This window comes from Diprion similis, chromosome 10 (genome assembly GCF_021155765.1).
Source record: "Diprion similis isolate iyDipSimi1 chromosome 10, iyDipSimi1.1, whole genome shotgun sequence".
Taxonomy (NCBI): Eukaryota; Metazoa; Arthropoda; class Insecta; order Hymenoptera; family Diprionidae; genus Diprion; species Diprion similis.
In genome coordinates this window covers 17,732,158-17,752,876 of record NC_060114.1, presented here as the reverse complement: position 1 = coordinate 17,752,876, position 20,719 = coordinate 17,732,158, and the positions used below count along the sequence as shown (strand labels likewise).

At 40.4% G+C, this 20,719-nt stretch overlaps 2 protein-coding genes across 2 annotated transcripts; one reads left to right on the top strand and one right to left on the bottom strand.

The window, feature by feature from the left end:
• Positions 1-10,796: 10,796 nt before the first annotated feature.
• Positions 10,797-12,439, top strand: LOC124410791. The gene is made up of 5 exons (XM_046889409.1): positions 10,797-10,939; positions 11,234-11,459; positions 11,705-11,832; positions 11,936-12,045; positions 12,193-12,439. The coding sequence occupies exons 1-5, from the start codon at positions 10,871-10,873 to the stop codon at positions 12,323-12,325; spliced, it is 666 nt and encodes a 221-aa protein (XP_046745365.1). The 5' UTR covers positions 10,797-10,870; the 3' UTR covers positions 12,326-12,439.
• Positions 12,440-12,452: 13 nt separating this feature from the next.
• Positions 12,453-20,036, bottom strand: LOC124410790. Its single transcript, XM_046889408.1, has 4 exons — positions 19,683-20,036; positions 18,288-18,472; positions 13,069-13,165; positions 12,453-12,905 (listed from the first exon to the last, which is right to left on the bottom strand). Exons 1-4 carry the CDS (start codon positions 19,931-19,933, stop codon positions 12,737-12,739), a joined length of 702 nt encoding a protein of 233 aa, XP_046745364.1. The 5' UTR covers positions 19,934-20,036; the 3' UTR covers positions 12,453-12,736.
• Between the last annotated feature and the right edge of the window lie 683 nt (positions 20,037-20,719).

The window sequence follows — 20,719 nt, the reverse complement described above, 5'->3', positions numbered from 1 at the left end:
CGCTTCGAGCAACGCATCAAAAGTTACAGCCAAAAAACTAAAAATTTCGATCGTCATTTCTCTGCTGCTGCTCCTACGCTCTTTTTGATGTGTTTTCCGAGTTCCTGGGGGTCGAATTACTCTAGAGATGGTCATACGAATCGATTCCAAGACGAGAAATTTTCGGCTCCGAAAATGGCCGAAAAAGTAAGGCTTACCCCTTTGGATTTTTGGCGGAAATTTCGACGATTCCGAAAAGTGCTGCAATAAATTCTTTAAGGCACTATTCCGACGTAATTTCGCGAGAGGAATCGATTGAGCGCAGTCCCAATACGCTTCGAGCAACGCATCAAAAGTTACAGCCAAAAAACTGAAAATTCCGATCGTCATTTCTCTGCTGCTGCTCCTACGCTCTTTTTGATGTGTTTTCCGAGTTCCTGGGGGTCGAATTACTCTAAAGATGGTCATACGAATCGATTCCAAGACGAGAAATTTTCGGCTCCGAAAATGGCCGAAAAAGTAAGGCTTACCCCTTTGGATTTTTGGCGGAAATTTCGACGATTCCGAAAAGTGCTGCAATAAATTCTTTAAGGCACAATTCCGACGTAATTTTGCGAGAGGAATCGATTGAGCGCAGTCCCAATACGCTGCGAGCAACGCATCAAAAGTTACAGCCAAAAAACTGAAAATTTCGATCGTCATTTCTCTGCTGCTGCTCCTACGCTCTTTTTGATGTGTTTTCTGAGTTCCTGGGGGTCGAATTACTCTGGAGATGGTCATACGAATCGATTCCAAGACGAGAAATTTTCGGCTCCGAAAATGGCCGAAAAAGTAAGGCTTACCCCTTTGAATTTTTGGCGGAAATTTCGACGATTCCGAAAAGTGCTGCAATAAATTCTTTAAGGCACAATTCCGACGTAATTTTGCGAGAGGAATCGATTGAGCGCAGTCCCAATACGCTGCGAGCAACGCATCAAAAGTTACAGCCAAAAAACTGAAAATTTCGATCGTCATTTCTCTGCTGCTGCTCCTACGCTCTTTTTGATGTGTTTTCTGAGTTCCTGGGGGTCGAATTACTCTAGAGATGGTCATACGAATCGATTCCAAGACGAGAAATTTTCGGCTCCGAAAATGGCCGAAAAAGTAAGGCTTACCCCTTTGGATTCTTGGCGGAAATTTCGACGATTCCGAAAAGTGCTGCAATAAATTCTTTAAGGCACTATTCCGACGTAATTTCGCGAGAGGAATCGATTGAGCGCAGTCCCAATACGCTTAGAGCAACGCATCAAAAGTTACAGCCAAAAAACTGAAAATTTCGATCGTCATTTCTCTGCTGCTGCTCCTATGCTCTTTTTGATGTGTTTTCCGAGTTCCTGGGGGTCGAATTACTCTAGAGATGGTCATACGAATCGATTCCAAGACGAGAAATTTTCGGCTCCGAAAATGGCCGAAAAAGTAAGGCTTACCCCTTTGGATTTTTGGCGGAAATTTCGACGATTCCGAAAAGTGCTGCAATAAATTCTTTAAGGCACTATTCCGACGTAATTTCGCGAGAGGAATCGATTGAGCGCAGTCCCAATACGCTTCGAGCAACGCATCAAAAGTTACAGCCAAAAAACTGAAAATTTCGATCGTCATTTCTCTGCTGCTGCTCCTACGCTCTTTTTCATGTGTTTTCTGAGTTCCTGGGGGTCGAATTACTCTGGAGATGGTCATACGAATCGATTCCAAGACGAGAAATTTTCGGCTCCGAAAATGGCCGAAAAGGTAAGGCTTACCCCTTTGGATTTTTGGCGAAAATTTCGACGATTTCAAAAAGTGCTGGCATAAATTCTTGAAGGCACTATTCCGACGTAATTTCGCGAGAGGAATCGATTGAGCGCAGTCCCAATACGCTTCGAGCAACGCATCAAAAGTTACAGCCAAAAAACTGAAAATTTCGATCGTCATTTCTCTGCTGCTGCTCCTACGCTCTTTTTGATGTGTTTTCCGAGTTCCTGGGGGTCGAATTACTCTAGAGATGGTCATACGAATCGATTTCAAGACGAGAAATTTTCGGCTCCGGAAATGGCCGAAAAAGTAAGGCTTACCCCTTTGGATTTTTGGCGGAAATTTCGACGATTCCGAAAAGTGCTGGCATAAATTCTTGAAGGCACTATTCCGACGTAATTTTGCGAGAGGAATCGATTGAGCGCAGTCCCAATACGCTGCGAGCAACGCATCAAAAGTTACAGCCAAAAAACTGAAAATTTCGATCGTCATTTCTCTGCTGCTGCTCCTACGCTCTTTTTGATGTGTTTTCTGAGTTCCTGGGGTCGAATTACTCTGGAGATGGTCGTACGAATCGATTCCAAGACGAGAAATTTTCGGCTCCGAAAATGGCCGAAAAGGTAAGGCTTACCCCTTTGGATTTTTGGCGGAAATTTCGACGATTCCGAAAATTGCTGCAATAAATTCTTCAAGGCACTATTCCGACGTAATTTTGCGAGAGGAATCGATTGAGCGCAGTCCCAATACGCTGCGAGCAACGCATCAAAAGTTACAGCCAAAAAACTGAAAATTTCGATCGTCATTTCTCTGCTGCTGCTCCTACGCTCTTTTTGATGTGTTTTCTGAGTTCCTGGGGGTCGAATTACTCTAGAGATGGTCATACGAATCGATTCCAAGACGAGAAATTTTCGGCTCCGAAAATGGCCGAAAAAGTAAGGCTTACCCCTTTGGATTTTTGGCGGAAATTTCGACGATTCCGAAAAGTGCTGCAATAAATTCTTTAAGGCACTATTCCGACGTAATTTCGCGAGAGGAATCGATTGAGCGCAGTCCCAATACGCTTCGAGCAACGCATCAAAAGTTACAGCCGAAAAACTGAAAATTTCGATCGTCATTTCTCTGCTGCTGCTCCTACGCTCTTTTTGATGTGTTTTCCGAGTTCCTGGGGGTCGAATTACTCTAGAGATGGTCATACGAATCGATTCCAAGACGAGAAATTTTCGGCTCCGAAAATGGCCGAAAAAGTAAGGCTTACCCCTTTGGATTTTTGGCGGAAATTTCGACGATTCCGAAAAGTGCTGCAATAAATTCTTTAAGGCACAATTCCGACGTAATTTCGCGAGAGGAATCGATTGAGCGCAGTCCCAATACGCTTCGAGCAACGCATCAAAAGTTACAGCCAAAAAACTGAAAATTTCGATCGTCATTTCTCTGCTGCTGCTCCTACGCTCTTTTTGATGTGTTTTCCGAGTTCCTGGGGGTCGAATTACTCTAGAGATGGTCATACGAATCGATTTCAAGACGAGAAATTTTCGGCTCCGGAAATGGCCGAAAAAGTAAGGCTTACCCCTTTGGATTTTTGGCGGAAATTTCGACGATTCCGAAAAGTGCTGCAATAAATTCTTTAAGGCACTATTTCGACGTAATTTTGCGAGAGGAATCGATTGAGCGCAGTCCCAATACGCTTCGAGCAACGCATCAAAAGTTACAGCCAAAAAACTGAAAATTTCGATCGTCATTTCTCTGCTGCTGCTTCTACGCTCTTTTTGATGTGTTTTCCGAGTTCCTGGGGGTCGAATTACTCTAGAGATGGTCATACGAATCGATTCCAAGACGAGAAATTTTCGGCTCCGAAAATGGCCGAAAAAGTAAGGCTTACCCCTTTGGATTTTTGGCGGAAATTTCGACAATTCCGAAAATTGCTGCAATAAATTTTTCAAGGCACTATTCCGACGTAATTTTGCGAGAGGAATCAATTAAGCGCAGTCCCAATACGCTGCGAGCAACGCATCAAAAGTTACAGCCAAAAAACTGAAAATTTCGATCGTCATTTCTCTGCTGCTGCTCCTACGCTCTTTTTGATGTGTTTTCCGAGTTCCTGGGGGTCGAATTACTCTAGAGATGGTCATACGAATCGATTCCAAGACGAGAAATTTTCGGCTCCGAAAATGGCCGAAAAAGTAAGGCTTACCCCTTTGGATTTTTGGCGGAAATTTCGACGATTCCGAAAAGTGCTGCAATAAATTCTTTAAGGCACTATTCCGACGTAATTTCGCGAGAGGAATCGATTGAGCGCAGTCCCAATACGCTTCGAGCAACGCATCAAAAGTTACAGCCAAAAAACTGAAAATTTCGATCGTCATTTCTCTGCTGCTGCTCCTACGCTCTTTTTGATGTGTTTTCCGAGTTCCTGGGGGTCGAATTACTCTAGAGATGGTCATACGAATCGATTCCAAGACGAGAAATTTTCGGCTCCGAAAATGGCCGAAAAAGTAAGGCTTACCCCTTTGGATTTTTGGCGGAAATTTCGACGATTCCGAAAATTGCTGCAATAAATTTTTCAAGGCACTATTCCGACGTAATTTTGCGAGAGGAATCAATTAAGCGCAGTCCCAATACGCTGCGAGCAACGCATCAAAAGTTACAGCCAAAAAACTGAAAATTCCGATCGTCATTTCTCTGCTGCTGCTCCTACGCTTTTTTTGATGTGTTTTCCGAGTTCCTGGGGGTCGAATTACTCTAAAGATGGTCATACGAATCGATTCCAAGACGAGAAATTTTCGGCTCCGAAAATGGCCGAAAAAGTAAGGCTTACCCCTTTGGATTTTTGGCGGAAATTTCGACGATTCCGAAAAGTGCTGCAATAAATTCTTTAAGGCACAATTCCGACGTAATTTTGCGAGAGGAATCGATTGAGCGCAGTCCCAATACGCTGCGAGCAACGCATCAAAAGTTACAGCCAAAAAACTGAAAATTTCGATCGTCATTTCTCTGCTGCTGCTCCTACGCTCTTTTTGATGTGTTTTCTGAGTTCCTGGGGGTCGAATTACTCTGGAGATGGTCATACGAATCGATTCCAAGACGAGAAATTTTCGGCTCCGAAAATGGCCGAAAAAGTAAGGCTTACCCCTTTGAATTTTTGGCGGAAATTTCGACGATTCCGAAAAGTGCTGCAATAAATTCTTTAAGGCACAATTCCGACGTAATTTTGCGAGAGGAATCGATTGAGCGCAGTCCCAATACGCTGCGAGCAACGCATCAAAAGTTACAGCCAAAAAACTGAAAATTTCGATCGTCATTTCTCTGCTGCTGCTCCGACGCTCTTTTTGATGTGTTTTCTGAGTTCCTGGGGGTCGAATTACTCTAGAGATGGTCGTACGAATCGATTCCAAGACGAGAAATTTTCGGCTCCGAAAATGGCCGAAAAAGTAAGGCTTACCCCTTTGGATTCTTGGCGGAAATTTCGACGATTCCGAAAAGTGCTGCAATAAATTCTTTAAGGCACTATTCCGACGTAATTTCGCGAGAGGAATCGATTGAGCGCAGTCCCAATACGCTTCGAGCAACGCATCAAAAGTTACAGCCAAAAAACTGAAAATTTCGATCGTCATTTCTCTGCTGCTGCTCCTATGCTCTTTTTGATGTGTTTTCCGAGTTCCTGGGGGTCGAATTACTCTAGAGATGGTCATACGAATCGATTCCAAGACGAGAAATTTTCGGCTCCGAAAATGGCCGAAAAAGTAAGGCTTACCCCTTAGGATTTTTGGCGGAAATTTCGACGATTCCGAAAAGTGCTGCAATAAATTCTTTAAGGCACTATTCCGACGTAATTTCGCGAGAGGAATCGATTGAGCGCAGTCCCAATACGCTTCGAGCAACGCATCAAAAGTTACAGCCAAAAAACTGAAAATTTCGATCGTCATTTCTCTGCTGCTGCTCCTACGCTCTTTTTCATGTGTTTTCTGAGTTCCTGGGGGTCGAATTACTCTGGAGATGGTCATACGAATCGATTCCAAGACGAGAAATTTTCGGCTCCGAAAATGGCCGAAAAGGTAAGGCTTACCCCTTTGGATTTTTGGCGAAAATTTCGACGATTTCGAAAAGTGCTGGCATAAATTCTTGAAGGCACTATTCCGACGTAATTTCGCGAGAGGAATCGATTGAGCGCAGTCCCAATACGCTTCGAGCAACGCATCAAAAGTTACAGCCAAAAAACTGAAAATTTCGATCGTCATTTCTCTGCTGCTGCTCCTACGCTCTTTTTGATGTGTTTTCCGAGTTCCTGGGGGTCGAATTACTCTAGAGATGGTCATACGAATCGATTTCAAGACGAGAAATTTTCGGCTCCGAAAATGGCCGAAAAAGTAAGGCTTACCCCTTTGGATTTTTGGCGGAAATTTCGACGATTCCGAAAAGTGCTGGCATAAATTCTTGAAGGCACTATTCCGACGTAATTTTGCGAGAGGAATCGATTGAGCGCAGTCCCAATACGCTGCGAGCAACGCATCAAAAGTTACAGCCAAAAAACTGAAAATTTCGATCGTCATTTCTCTGCTGCTGCTCCTACGCTCTTTTTGATGTGTTTTCTGAGTTCCTGGGGTCGAATTACTCTGGAGATGGTCGTACGAATCGATTCCAAGACGAGAAATTTTCGGCTCCGAAAATGGCCGAAAAAGTAAGGCTTACCCCTTTGGATTTTTGGCGGAAATTTCGACGATTCCGAAAAGTGCTGCAATAAATTCTTTAAGGCACTATTCCGACGTAATTTTGCGAGAGGAATCGATTGAGCGCAGTCCCAATACGCTGCGAGCAACGCATCAAAAGTTACAGCCAAAAAACTGAAAATTTCGATCGTCATTTCTCTGCTGCTGCTCCTACGCTCTTTTTGATGTGTTTTCGGAGTTCCTGGGGGTCGAATTACTCTAGAGATGGTCATACGAATCGATTCCAAGACGAGAAATTTTCGGCTCCGAAAATGGCCGAAAAAGTAAGGCTTACCCCTTTGGATTCTTGGCGGAAATTTCGACGATTCCGAAAAGTGCTGCAATAAATTCTTTAAGGCACTATTCCGACGTAATATCGCGAGAGGAATCGATTGAGCGCAGTCCCAATACGCTTCGAGCAACGCATCAAAAGTTACAGCCAAAAAACTGAAAATTTCGATCGTCATTTCTCTGCTGCTGCTCCTATGCTCTTTTTGATGTGTTTTCCGAGTTCCTGGGGGTCGAATTACTCTAGAGATGGTCATACGAATCGATTCCAAGACGAGAAATTTTCGGCTCCGAAAATGGCCGAAAAAGTAAGGCTTACCCCTTTGGATTTTTGGCGGAAATTTCGACGATTCCGAAAAGTGCTGCAATAAATTCTTTAAGGCACTATTCCGACGTAATTTCGCGAGAGGAATCGATTGAGCGCAGTCCCAATACGCTTCGAGCAACGCATCAAAAGTTACAGCCAAAAAACTGAAAATTCCGATCGTCATTTCTCTGCTGCTGCTCCTACGCTCTTTTTGATGTGTTTTCCGAGTTCCTGGGGGTCGAATTACTCTAAAGATGGTCATACGAATCGATTCCAAGACGAGAAATTTTCGGCTCCGAAAATGGCCGAAAAAGTAAGGCTTACCCCTTTGGATTTTTGGCGGAAATTTCGACGATTCCGAAAAGTGCTGCAATAAATTCTTTAAGGCACAATTCCGACGTAATTTCGCGAGAGGAATCGATTGAGCGCAGTCCCAATACGCTGCGAGCAACGCATCAAAAGTTACAGCCAAAAAACTGAAAATTTCGATCGTCATTTCTCTGCTGCTGCTCCTACGCTCTTTTTCATGTGTTTTCTGAGTTCCTGGGGGTCGAATTACTCTGGAGATGGTCATACGAATCGATTCCAAGACGAGAAATTTTCGGCTCCGAAAATGGCCGAAAAGGTAAGGCTTACCCCTTTGGATTTTTGGCGAAAATTTCGACGATTTCGAAAAGTGCTGGCATAAATTCTTTAAGGCACTATTCCGACGTAATTTTGCGAGAGGAATCGATTGAGCGCAGTCCCAATACGCTGCGAGCAACGCATCAAAAGTTACAGCCAAAAAACTGAAAATTTCGATCGTCATTTCTCTGCTGCTGCTCCTACGCTCTTTTTGATGTGTTTTCTGAGTTCCTGGGGGTCGAATTACTCTAGAGATGGTCATACGAATCGATTCCAAGACGAGAAATTTTCGGCTTCGAAAATGGCCGAAAAAGTAAGGCTTACCCCTTTGGATTCTTGGCGGAAATTTCGACGATTCCGAAAAGTGCTGCAATAAATTCTTTAAGGCACTATTCCGACGTAATTTCGCGAGAGGAATCGATTGAGCGCAGTCCCAATACGCTTCGAGCAACGCATCAAAAGTTACAGCCAAAAAACTGAAAATTTCGATCGTCATTTCTCTGCTGCTGCTCCTATGCTCTTTTTGATGTGTTTTCCGAGTTCCTGGGGGTCGAATTACTCTAGAGATGGTCATACGAATCGATTCCAAGACGAGAAATTTTCGGCTCCGAAAATGGCCGAAAAAGTAAGGCTTACCCCTTTGGATTTTTGGCGGAAATTTCGACGATTCCGAAAAGTGCTGCAATAAATTCTTTAAGGCACTATTCCGACGTAATTTCGCGAGAGGAATCGATTGAGCGCAGTCCCAATACGCTTCGAGCAACGCATCAAAAGTTACAGCCAAAAAACTGAAAATTTCGATCGTCATTTCTCTGCTGCTGCTCCTACGCTCTTTTTCATGTGTTTTCTGAGTTCCTGGGGGTCGAATTACTCTGGAGATGGTCATACGAATCGATTCCAAGACGAGAAATTTTCGGCTCCGAAAATGGCCGAAAAGGTAAGGCTTACCCCTTTGGATTTTTGGCGAAAATTTCGACGATTTCGAAAAGTGCTGGCATAAATTCTTGAAGGCACTATTCCGACGTAATTTCGCGAGAGGAATCGATTGAGCGCAGTCCCAATACGCTTCGAGCAACGCATCAAAAGTTACAGCCAAAAAACTGAAAATTTCGATCGTCATTTCTCTGCTGCTGCTCCTACGCTCTTTTTGATGTGTTTTCCGAGTTCCTGGGGGTCGAATTACTCTAGAGATGGTCATACGAATCGATTTCAAGACGAGAAATTTTCGGCTCCGAAAATGGCCGAAAAAGTAAGGCTTACCCCTTTGGATTTTTGGCGGAAATTTCGACGATTCCGAAAAGTGCTGGCATAAATTCTTGAAGGCACCATTCCGACGTAATTTTGCGAGAGGAATCGATTGAGCGCAGTCCCAATACGCTGCGAGCAACGCATCAAAAGTTACAGCCAAAAAACTGAAAATTTCGATCGTCATTTCTCTGCTGCTGCTCCTACGCTCTTTTTGATGTGTTTTCTGAGTTCCGCGGGGTCGAATTACTCTAGAGATGGTCATACGAATCGATTCCAAGACGAGAAATTTTCGGCTCCGAAAATGGCCGAAAAAGTAAGGCTTACCCCTTTGGATTTTTGGCGGAAATTTCGACGATTCCGAAAATTGCTGCAATAAATTCTTCAAGGCACTATTCCGACGTAATTTTGCGAGAGGAATCGATTGAGCGCAGTCCCAATACGCTGCGAGCAACGCATCAAAAGTTACAGCCGACAAACTGAAAATTTTGATCGTCATCTCTCTGCTGCTGCTCCTACGCTCTTTCCGATGTGTTTTCTGAGTTCCTGGGGGTCGAATTAGCACAAAAATAGTCATGCAAAACGATTCCGAGACGAAAAGTTTTCGAGCTCTGAACGTCGCAAAAAAGCAAGGTTGACCCCTGTGGATTTTGGAAAAGGCAACGAACTCCTCATACTTTATGTTACCATAATTTTAGGAGAGCAATTCATTGCGCACAGTTGAGACACCTTGCGAGTAACGAACCTGAATTTACGGCTGAAAAACATTAAACTTGCACTGGGTTTCCAAAGAGGTGGAGAACAAAAATCGTAAACTCGTAGCTACAAAGTTTCAGTCTTTGTTTATTCAATAAGCCTTAGATATAGTACAAGTGATCAGTTGTCAGTGTATACTACTTTACCAATTATTAAGTTTCTCAACAGTATAATTATAATATGTTGTACAAAGACATTATACGAATAATGATATATTATACCAATAATTAATATAATATCATATATTAATGTGAAGCTACTATCTCATGTAATCTGGATTAAAATAAATAATCAAGAAATTTCTTCGTATCTCCTCAGCAATTGGTTCCTCGATGTTTTGAATGCCTTTTTTGCAATCCTCCGGAACCAAACAGTCTTGGAAGGGTCATTTGAATTGATCTTAAGGCAAAAAATTTTTTGCTCGAAAAACAGAAGGTTGACTTCTTTTGATTTAATTTTTGTTCATTTTTGTCGGATTTGAAAAAACGCCGAAATCGATTCACTCATGCCTCATATCGATGTAATTTTGCCAGAGGATTTCATTGCGTACAGTCCCGACACGCTGCGAATAGCCGATCGAAAGTTAGAGCAGAAAATAGTGAATATTTCACTGCCTCCCTTAATTAACTGTTTTGGATCCATTCCAACATATTATATATGTACTGAGATCCGTAAATAGTCGTTTCGGCGTTGACCGAACATCTTCAGTCAACCGTTTTGGTAGGTGAATGGAGGCGCTGATTAAGTTCTTTTTTTTATAATTCCACGTCTTAAGGCTCCGTCATGGGATAAATAATTAGCTAGTGACACAATTCTCAAGTACACTCTCTCTGAACGTAGAATAGTTGGAAAACCAATCATGCGATTGAAGAAGCGTCTGTCTGTTTAGAAAATGCAGCTGGAACGTACGTGCAATCACTTTCATCTCTTTTGTGGTACCGAGTTCGTGAGTAGTTCTGTCTTTGTCCTAGGGAGTTTTGAGCGCTGCCAGCTAATTTCGGAACGCACCCTCAGGGGCATACATTGGTCCAATTCCATGTTTCGGTCCATCTCGTTCGCGCGGAACGAAACTTGTCCAATCCTCCATTAGCTTGGGTTTCCCTGCGTTGGGAACAGGCTCTCTAAGATTAAGTGCGTAACTATTCCGATTTGTCATCTAGATAGATCATTGAGGCTTCTCAATTCTACAAATTCAGCGATGTCTCCTCATTATAGTCTTCACCCGGAGCTACAGAAGTTGGTAGACGATTTTACTTCCGTTCGAATGGTAAGTAGATCCAACAATCATTGAGCATCTATTTCGTACAGATTTTCAGATAAATTAACTCCTGGACAATTTTTCTCGTTCTTGTTTTCATATCATTAACGTGAATTGGTCTTGTTTTCGAGGTTTTCTTAAGAACTTTGTCTTTTTCCAGGCCATTATGAATGAACAGATTACAAATCTTTGGTTAAATAATTTATAAACAACTTGTATTATTAAACCAATCGCGTGAAAAAGGTAATTTGTCAATCACAATGAATATTTGCATCATCCCTATAGCATTTTATTAACACTTAGAGGACTGCTGACCTTGTAAAGGTATGTACGGACCAACAGCTGCAGCTTCAGACACTGCAAACTGAACTGAAAACTGCGAATAAGGCTATATCTACTATGAAGCAAATGAAAAATGAAAACGACCGTCTTACCAGATCTTATGATCAGCTGAAACGTGACTATGATGTCCTTTATTCATCGAGTGAAAAACATAGGGACGAATTACATAAAGAGAATCGAAAACAAAGTGAGTATTTATGTATTCATTAACAGTCAGTCATATGAATGCACACTGAATAACATAAACGTATGAAGTTTTTATATAATAGAGTTTAGTGATGGTTTCTTTCGATCGTTTCCAATAGTATGAAACCTCATTATTCTGGAATTTCTTCTTTTAAACATGATATTACAAGATAAATATTCATACAACCAACTGATAAGTGAAACAGTACTGAACTCAGAACTCTGATATCATATTAATTGTAACAGTTCAAGATTTAGAGGTAGAGTTGAGCTCAGCAAGAGCAAAGGTATCACAACAGAGTGAGTTGCACCAGAAGAGCATTACGCAAATAGTTGTTGACTATGAGGCTAAACTACGAGATGCCAATGAGAAGGTTTAACTATTTTTATTTTCTGCAGTTAAAAATTAAATTAATCGAGTTAATACAAACAGTATACTGCATACTGTTATATTTATTGCAACTCCTGGTTTCACAGATTCGTCACCTGCTCCAAAACAGTCATGAAACTACAGAAGTCAGAGTTACTGAGGATAATCCGTTCCGATTCCCAAAGAGTCTGACAACCCCACGTAACGTCAATAAAAAGTATGATCAGTTTCTCGTATTGATGATTGTTATTATCACAAAAATTGTTCTGAAATTCAAATTCAACTCAGTCTATGAGTTGCGTGTGATACACACTCAGAGACCTGCAATTATTACACAGATTTAAAGAACCCAATTTATTTTCAGGTGGCCAGAGCTGGCGGTTGAGATCAAGTCGCAGGGAAGTGCAACAAGAGGCCGTGGAAGGGGAAGAGGAAGAGGTGCTGGGTTAAAAAGGAAACTCTTCAATTCTGACAACGACGTACCAATGGATATCTGATCCATCTTATACCTCATCTTTATGGCTTTCAGGCGATCAGATTAATCATTTATTTAATATGGAAAATACCTGTTTAATGATCAAAAATCATATATTAAAATCAAATAACAGTCAACAGGGCGTAGCCATTCGATCATGTGATAGCATAGCAATACAATCTTGTGTATATTGCAGTAGAATTAATGGAAAATCGTTTAATCAAGACCTAGAAATTCACTACCGCGAAAATGTTATTACTTCTTGAGTTACATGTTCACTGACAATCGTTCGCAGTGATTATTGCCTAATACACGTGTAACACAATTAATAAAATACACATAGGAAAACAACGCGTTCTTATTCTCCAACTGTCTCGTCGTGAGTCACGAGAGTATAACTTACATTCTCTTTAAATACAGACATACAAAATGGTCATTTCTTCATTTTACGATGCAGCGAGTTCCAGCTTCTGGCGTAGTCGATCCTGAGGTGTCCGTAGGTGTTTAGTCCCAGCTGTTTCGCCTGTTTCACACTCGCAGCGTCTTTTGCCATAGCAATTTCCGGCTGCAGGGGTCCATGAAAAGGACATGGACACTCTTCCCTGAAAAATACAAGCGTCTCGTCTTAGAAAAGATATTTTTATCATCTCGTTCGCGTGACGGTTAATTCTCATATTTTCTCGCAAACGTGAGGTTCGGAGTGCTCCAATTTTTACGCTTAACTTTCACATTTAAATTTGAAGTCACAAAAGTGCGGCCACTTACATATACTGTGCCATATCTTTTATCAGTCTGTTCCGGCGTCTTGGGAGAACATTTGGCACGTTGTGTGGTTCAACTGCGGTTTCAGGACATTCGATATCTGAAAATGTATTGTTCATAACTAACTTTGCTACAGGTACGAAAACACTACGTGCTGTTTCTTACGACGTTTTTTTATTCGTCGAAGAATTTTATGCCTTAGAATTTGTCCTCGAGAAATAGGAATGAAAAAGTGAAATAAAGTTAGCATAGTACAAAAAGATGAATAGTTACGTGTAAATCGCTTCAATTCAATCATCCAATTAAAAAAAAATCGAAGGTCGCGTGCCAAAAACCTGCCTCATTTGTTTCAAGGATATCCTTTTGCCTATTCATTTGCCCCTGTAGTTTATTGCCTCACTAATTATGAAAAATTGTCTATTCGGTTTACTTACACGCTACGTCATAACTGCGTATCTAAAACCATTGAATTTGCTGCTTGTTTAAGTGTGTCAAGAGTCAAGCCCAATGTTTACAGAATGATATCGAGATTTTCTTATTACCCAACAACCCTTGCGAAGTGTGCGACCAACAATAAACTGAATAGACAAATTAGCTATACTAATTGCTAATATACCGATTTTAAGACAGAAAAAAAAAATAAACAGCGTATTAGTATACCTATAACAGTCTCACAAACGTTGTTGCCTTCATATGGAAGACGTAATCATAATAATAATATTAATTTAATTGTGTGTACAATTTATAAAATTTTGCTCGGATTAATTAAGCTTTTACGTAGGTAACATGGAATGTATAACTCTGAGATGTATGCAAAGAATTTTGGTTGAAAGTCATAGAATATCGAAAGTTGTGACGAAGGAACAGGTTGACGTCCGCGTGTTTCGAAGATGTTGCGAAAGTCATATATATATATATTATAATATATGGTTTACCAGTATAGTTGTGAGCGAGCGGCAACCAACCACACCTCAGAAGTTTTAGCGACCTTTCAGTGTTGAGAATAACTCAATTTCATAGCATATTAAGTATGTGTATACATTGACCTTTAGGCACATCTCGAAAATTTAGTGATCGTCTTCGCGCATTCTATATCATACTATAAATATACGCGCAGGATGTATGAGCGAGCCTTTTCTACACATGTATCGGTAGCTACGACACATTGTTGTAAATGGTTAATAGCTGAAAACTGTACCGTCTCGTTGAAGATGTGAAAAACTGCAAAATATGTTCAAGAAATTTATTTCCTAACCCCTGAGTTTTTATTTTATTATTTTACTGAGAGGATAACTTGAAAATCCGATGAACTTGAAGAGCTAGTAATATTAATAATAATAATAATAATAGAGAAAATGGGTATAGGTTTTAAAATTGCAAATGATGAAGACTTTTATAGGTGTTCTAAATTGCTTTAAAATTCTGTTTTAACGGGAACTTTCCAAGGTAAATACATTACCACGTTACACCGTATCACCGACTGTATAAACATGATCTCGATGCAAAACTGCGTTTCCTTTATTCCTGCAATCTATTTACTATTCTGTAGACAATTCCGATGGTAGCTTTCGAATCGTTGAAATAACCACATAGCGAAAGTGACGATGACTGGTTTATCAATAATACCTTCACGTCTCAGCAACTTGGCCTACGTGAGAATAGATCATTTGGTAAATGGGTGTGTATAATGAATTATAAACATGCGTACAAACAATTAAGAATCTTTCATATACGAGCACGTAGCTCTCGCGTAATTATAACTCGCTAACAGAATACATAAAGCCGAGATAAACGAACTCAGGAATTAGGTAATTAGTCGAGAACTAATAAACCACCCCCTCTACTTCACCCGGATGTCATCTGCCGTACATGCCTAATATAGTAATAAGCCTCACGGTTTACTCAGTCAGGCAGGAATTCGACCTTGTCAAATCGTCATCTGTAATACCTTATGTTGTTCGAACCGGGTTAGCCTCGGGCTAATACTAAAAGAAGCGGCATTAGATGACAAAAGATAAGAACAATTTACACCCAAAAACGAGGGATTTTCCGATGCCAACGAAAGTTACACAGCGTATTATAGATAGAGCTAATTGTCACAATCGTTGGGTCGAAATTTTCACTATTGGAAAATGTCCTCATGACGTCAGAGCCTGGTTGTCGGCGCCATTTTATCACCACATAACCTAAGTTTTTAATTTTAATGGAGGTAAATCGTAATTCTTGGGCTTTCGAATTACTCACGACACATGAAATAATTAAACACAATTAATAATTTACCTGTTCTACTGTCCACACGCGGAAAAACACGGTCAACGGTCATCCGTCAGCCTGGTTGTATAAGTTTGATTTTTTTCCACCAAATGACGTATTGCAAAGTGACAATCCCAATATATTGTCTAAGGCTCGAGGTGGTTGGACCATTTCAACAGGTGAATGCAAATCCTTTCGCGGTTACGTTCGAAAGTTGTTTTTCATCGGAGAATGGAATTTACTCGCCGGCTGCAGCATGATTTTCGGTGAAATTGCTCTTTATTAATTCCCCCTTAAGCATTCTACGACAAATGGAATAGCAAAAACGCACTGCAATCGGTATAATGACACTGCTTAAGTTATTCGAAAGTGTTCCAGAGCACGACCGACCGAGCAATGACTTTTTTTTTACATCGTTCGGTTCATTTATAATACTCATTATGCGCTCGCGTTAACGTGTAAACTGTCCCCAGCTATTTAGCTCTATTATAGGCTTTTTAGTTCAACGTTCAATTCAACTTTCCAAGATAAAAAATCACTCCATTCATTTTGCTGTACAGTGAAATGAGTAAAGATCGATAAAAGAAAGGTGGAATAATTCTACGCTTTTCACTTGCTTACTTATTTTTTGGTATTTATAAATACATAGGTTTATTTTACACGTGTAGTTGAAAGAACTGAAACTCTTTTAGAGATTTCAAATAGTGCTTAAAAAATTACACACGATGAAAACATTTCTATAAAGTCCGTCGATGTTGTCGGTGAATATAGAATTATAATATCAATCTAATATAACATAAATTTCGATGGAGAAAATAGGAAAGAAATTCGAATTCCACTTTCATTTAAAAACACTGTGAATTATACGTGAATTCACAAAACCGTCTCAACGGACCCAATAAATAATACCTGATGTATAATTTATTCAGACGAATTTTATCACCGCAGGGTTGCAATCTCTGTCTCTGCAATTGCCGAGGAACTGAGCCAGCCTAGAAACGAACTTCCTGTCACGTCTATTAGCGGAGCGCTGCAACCGCCTGACCATGACCTAGACATTAGGACCGGAAAGCTGGTGGCATAAACGCGTTAGTAGAAATCTCTCTAATCTCACGTCGGGATTACATGCGCTCGTATATGATTGACGACAAGTGGTTAATTTTACAAATGGGTTTCTCCTCTAGGCACAAATAAATGAAACAACCAACTCCACTGCGGGCGATACTAACGTATAAGTAGGCCGGAGAAAATTCCACGTCTCACAAGCGTCTCTCGACTATCATATCACGGGTTATTTGGTCGCGTGACAAGCTTAAAGTCTTGGCTGAAACGAATGGCGCCAGGATACAGTCCGTCGGTAATCAGTATCTCATTACCGGCCACCGTCTAATTAATCAAGCTGCTCGGTAATTTAATATTTTCTCCGCGAGTTCCGGTGCCTGTATGTATTGTGAACATGATGTATGGTGTACCGCCATTAACAGGGTGACCGCAAATTTTTATGAAAATAATTCCATGACATTTCCAGTTTTTACAGGATCTGAAATCTAATTCTCCCTGACATTTTCCCAGTTTTAGTAAGTTACTAAATCCTGAATCGTTCAGTTTATTAACTCTATATTATTTGGTTGAAATTCATTTTGGACCGAGGAAAAATATAACGTAAAAAAAAGTCAGTTTGCGCCAATTTATTTTCTCGACGAAAAAAGTAAACTTATTATCTCAAAAAATCATTTCTAATTTCCATGATAGAAAAGTGACGTTTTCAGTTTTTCCCATGACCAAATTAAAAGTTCCCTGACATTTCCAGGTTTTCCAGATTTTCCGGGTGTGTGGCCACCCTGCATTTAAATGATGAAATCTATGCGCTTACAATTAGCTGTTTCTCAAATGCCTGTCTGAAATGATTCTACGCTTTTTCCAAAATTCCGGGGCCAATATTTCAGAACGATTCTCGTCGATTCAAATAAGGGTGCGTTTCAAAATTAGCTCTCAGTACTGTCAACAACCTTTTATCTCTTTCGTGGTGCCGAGTTCGTGAACAGCTCTGCCTCCGTCCTAGGGAGTTTTTATATAACGCTGCCAGCCACTTTCGGAACGCAGTTTAAATTACATTGAATTTCCCGGATCTTCACCTTATTTTCAACTTACAGCATTTCCATTTTTCCATTGTAATTACATTCTTAAAAATATTTTACCCATGGTCCTAGAAAAATTTCTACAAGTTATTAGATATTATCGATAGTGTATAGAACGTTGGAAAAGTTTTCCGGTTTTACTCTTAATCACTCGCAACGGTTAAGTTTTCCCACGAAACACGTGAAGTGGGTTTCAAATCACTACGTATACAGAACATAAACGTTATTTTCCTGCAATTCTTTCGATGTATTTAATTTTACCAATTACGGCAATTACCTAGCTGCGCAGTGATTTTTTTTTCTCTCTCACTAACACCGATTTTACCCCGATTCTATAACCTGTACTTATCCTGCCACTATCGCACCTGTATTTTATGTCACAACAGTTTGTTCGAGTATTAAATTATTGCAAGTAGAGAAAAATTTTCTCACGAATCGCAATGCAGTCATTCGTTTGCAGAACAGTAGCGCAGGTGATTGCACAAGACTTACCCAGTCACCGTGAGTCTTTTGCTCATTGTCAGTGAGTCAAGAGATAGAATGATACATATATGTATAGGTATACACATGTAACGAATAATAAGTTGAATGGAAGAAGGTAAATACGAAACAGCGAGAAAGAACACGAGATATTGAAATAAGGATCAGCCGATTGCAACACCAATGTGTGTAAAAGCAGATTCTGGCTGCACTCGTTGAGCTGCATTGGGTTCCAAAGCTGATTACATCAATTTGCTCAGCACTTGATTTCAGACCGCTTGAATGAGTTTGAAGCAAGTTTAAGACTCGACTTCGAGGACGTTACATGGAGGTAGGTAGGTAAATACTAACCGGAAAGCGGCACGTAGACCGGATTCGACGTGACGTATCGCGCGTCATCTTCGTAGGTGGCTTGTTGCATGGGATACGAAAGGGGTTGATTGACCTGGTGAGATGATCCGAGATTATAGAGCTCGTCCACGGGGCTGGAAGTATCATAGCCTGAAGTTTCCCCCGTCGCTGTCGTCATGGGGTACCTGTTGGGCATTTTTCTTCTATACATACGTGATCCAAAATGTCGAAAAAACGCGTGCGATTATTCAAGCTTTTCAAAAATCTACCGCAAAATGAATTACATATTCGGAAGGGTCGGACTTTTTTTTAACACGTCAGGTATTATTATGATTATTATTATGTTTTTTTTTTTTTTACCGACGACAGGATATATGACAACAATTCGAAGACAAAGGTTCAATTCTAAGAGGTGATCAAATTTATCAACGTATGTCTCGTAAACGGTGAGACCTGATGGCCGAAAAATTGGAAGATTTTCATAACTTGGTGTACATAATTTAGTAATAAATCCAATTTATAGCCATATGGATATTTTTTACCCTGACAAGCTGGCCGAATTCCGAAAATCTGAGTTTATCGTTCGGGTTAACGATTTTTGAGAGTTATGATCAAGCTGCGTGAAATGGGACCGTTTTTTTTTGTATTTTTGTCCCTCATTATGTTATCTCACTGCACAGCTCTGTATAGGCAAATGATTTTTATGCAATCTATTATACTGTGTATATCATGGTCCTCATTGATTACCTCGCGCCATTTACTCGCGATCGCACACGGACAAATATAACTTTCTCAATTTACATAATATTTAATTATTCACTTTACGGATTGTCAAACCGCCGCGCGGTAATTATGCGCGCTTATGCTATTCTAATTGCGGTTACAGGAAATACTACTTTTTGTCTAAAAACACTTTTACTCGGCTGAAAAAGAAACGTATTCACGGTAATAAAATCTTCTTTACAAAAAATATTTAAGATATTTTCGATTACATCAAAGACATTTTTTTTAGTTGAAATTTCGTTGGATTCTACTGTTAAAATAAAAAAATTAATTCACATATTCCGTGTACAAAAATCTTCCACAGTAATAAGATTTTCAGGCCGATATTACATTTCTATTCTTAGTTGATTTTTCAGCTTTCGAAAACAATAATTTTCAAGTTCGTAATTATATCAAAATATTCATACTAATGACATGTTTTCTACTCTGTCGATTCCGTAAGCTTCTAATTAAAACACAGCCGTAACGGTTATCAAAAATGAAGAATTTTCCAAACTTATGCAAATTCAAATCATTCCGGAAATGGTAAATGGTTCCGAAACAGTTTACAGCACCCCGATTTCCATCACCCTTAATTTTCAAATTAAAACTGATTGAATGCCACTCGCTCACCAGTAATAGGAGTCACTGCCAGACTCGTTGACCTGCCTTGTCAAATTGGCCTTCTGTATTCCCTCGGGATCACTTGACCGGGGTAAGACTATCTCGATTTGCCGACGTCTGAGATACGCGTAGTTCTCCAGATCCCAGGGATCGATGTACCGCCGCCTGCCGCCGGAAGACGAAGAACTCGGCTCAGATCCGTCCGCCGAAGACCTCTGAGAGTCCTCAGAGTTAAAGTATATCGACGAGGCGGCAGGCATTGCAATTTTATTCCCCAACTTTGCGTTTCGAGATATCCTGATGCCCGGCAAATTTCACCTTCTTCATAAATTTGATGATCTTAAAATCTAACCAACGATTGAATGCTAATTTAATTGATGCTTTCTCTTTGTGTTTATTAAAATTGGATAAATTATTATGCTCACAATATCGATGTTTCAAATATATGCAATGAATCTTATGACTTTAAGAACACACGCGCCACTTTCAACACAGAATCGGTTAGATTCAATTGATTGATGTTACATTGTTTCCGCCATACTAACGTCCGCTAATTTCAAGTTGTTCATTAATATCGCATTTGGCAACACAATTCGGTTATTTTCGAAGCCGTTCGTTAGTTTCTCGCGAATTAATGACGTTCGATGAATTTTCAAGAAGAGGAGCAGAGCGCGATCCGCTCATCGCGTGATTGCTTTCCCTTCTGAGGCTTCGCAGAGCCGGCGACGGCAGAAGCTTCTCTGCCGCCAAGAAGCCGCTCTCTACGAATCGCTGCTTGAGTGAAAACGAACAACACCGCGTGTAGTTTTCACCTCCGTCGTTTGCCACTCGTGCAAAGTCGGATTGACCAACTACTGCGCGTACGAATACGCATCGATTTAAAATGAAGAAAGTATAATAATAATAATAATAATAATAGGAACGACAGGATACGGGAAATTGAGAACAAATAATTTTTCAATGGGAATATATAATAATGCGATGTACAATTTCTTTTTTTTTTTTTTTTCAACCAATTTTCAAATATCTTTACAACGTCTCGCGTA

Coding starts and splice junctions, on each gene's coding strand:
- LOC124410791 (XM_046889409.1), top strand. CDS start 10,871: ATGTCTCCTCATTATAGTCTTCACCCGGAGCTACAGAAGTTGGTAGAC. Junction 10,940..11,233: donor ATTTTACTTCCGTTCGAATG/GTAAGTAGATCC, acceptor ATTAACACTTAG/AGGACTGCTGACCTTGTAAA. Junction 11,833..11,935: donor TACGAGATGCCAATGAGAAG/GTTTAACTATTT, acceptor CTGGTTTCACAG/ATTCGTCACCTGCTCCAAAA.
- LOC124410790 (XM_046889408.1), bottom strand. CDS start 19,933: ATGCCTGCCGCCTCGTCGATATACTTTAACTCTGAGGACTCTCAGAGG. Junction 18,473..19,682: donor GGCAGTGACTCCTATTACTG/GTGAGCGAGTGG, acceptor AATGCCCAACAG/GTACCCCATGACGACAGCGA. Junction 12,906..13,068: donor AAAGATATGGCACAGTATAT/GTAAGTGGCCGC, acceptor TGTATTTTTCAG/GGAAGAGTGTCCATGTCCTT.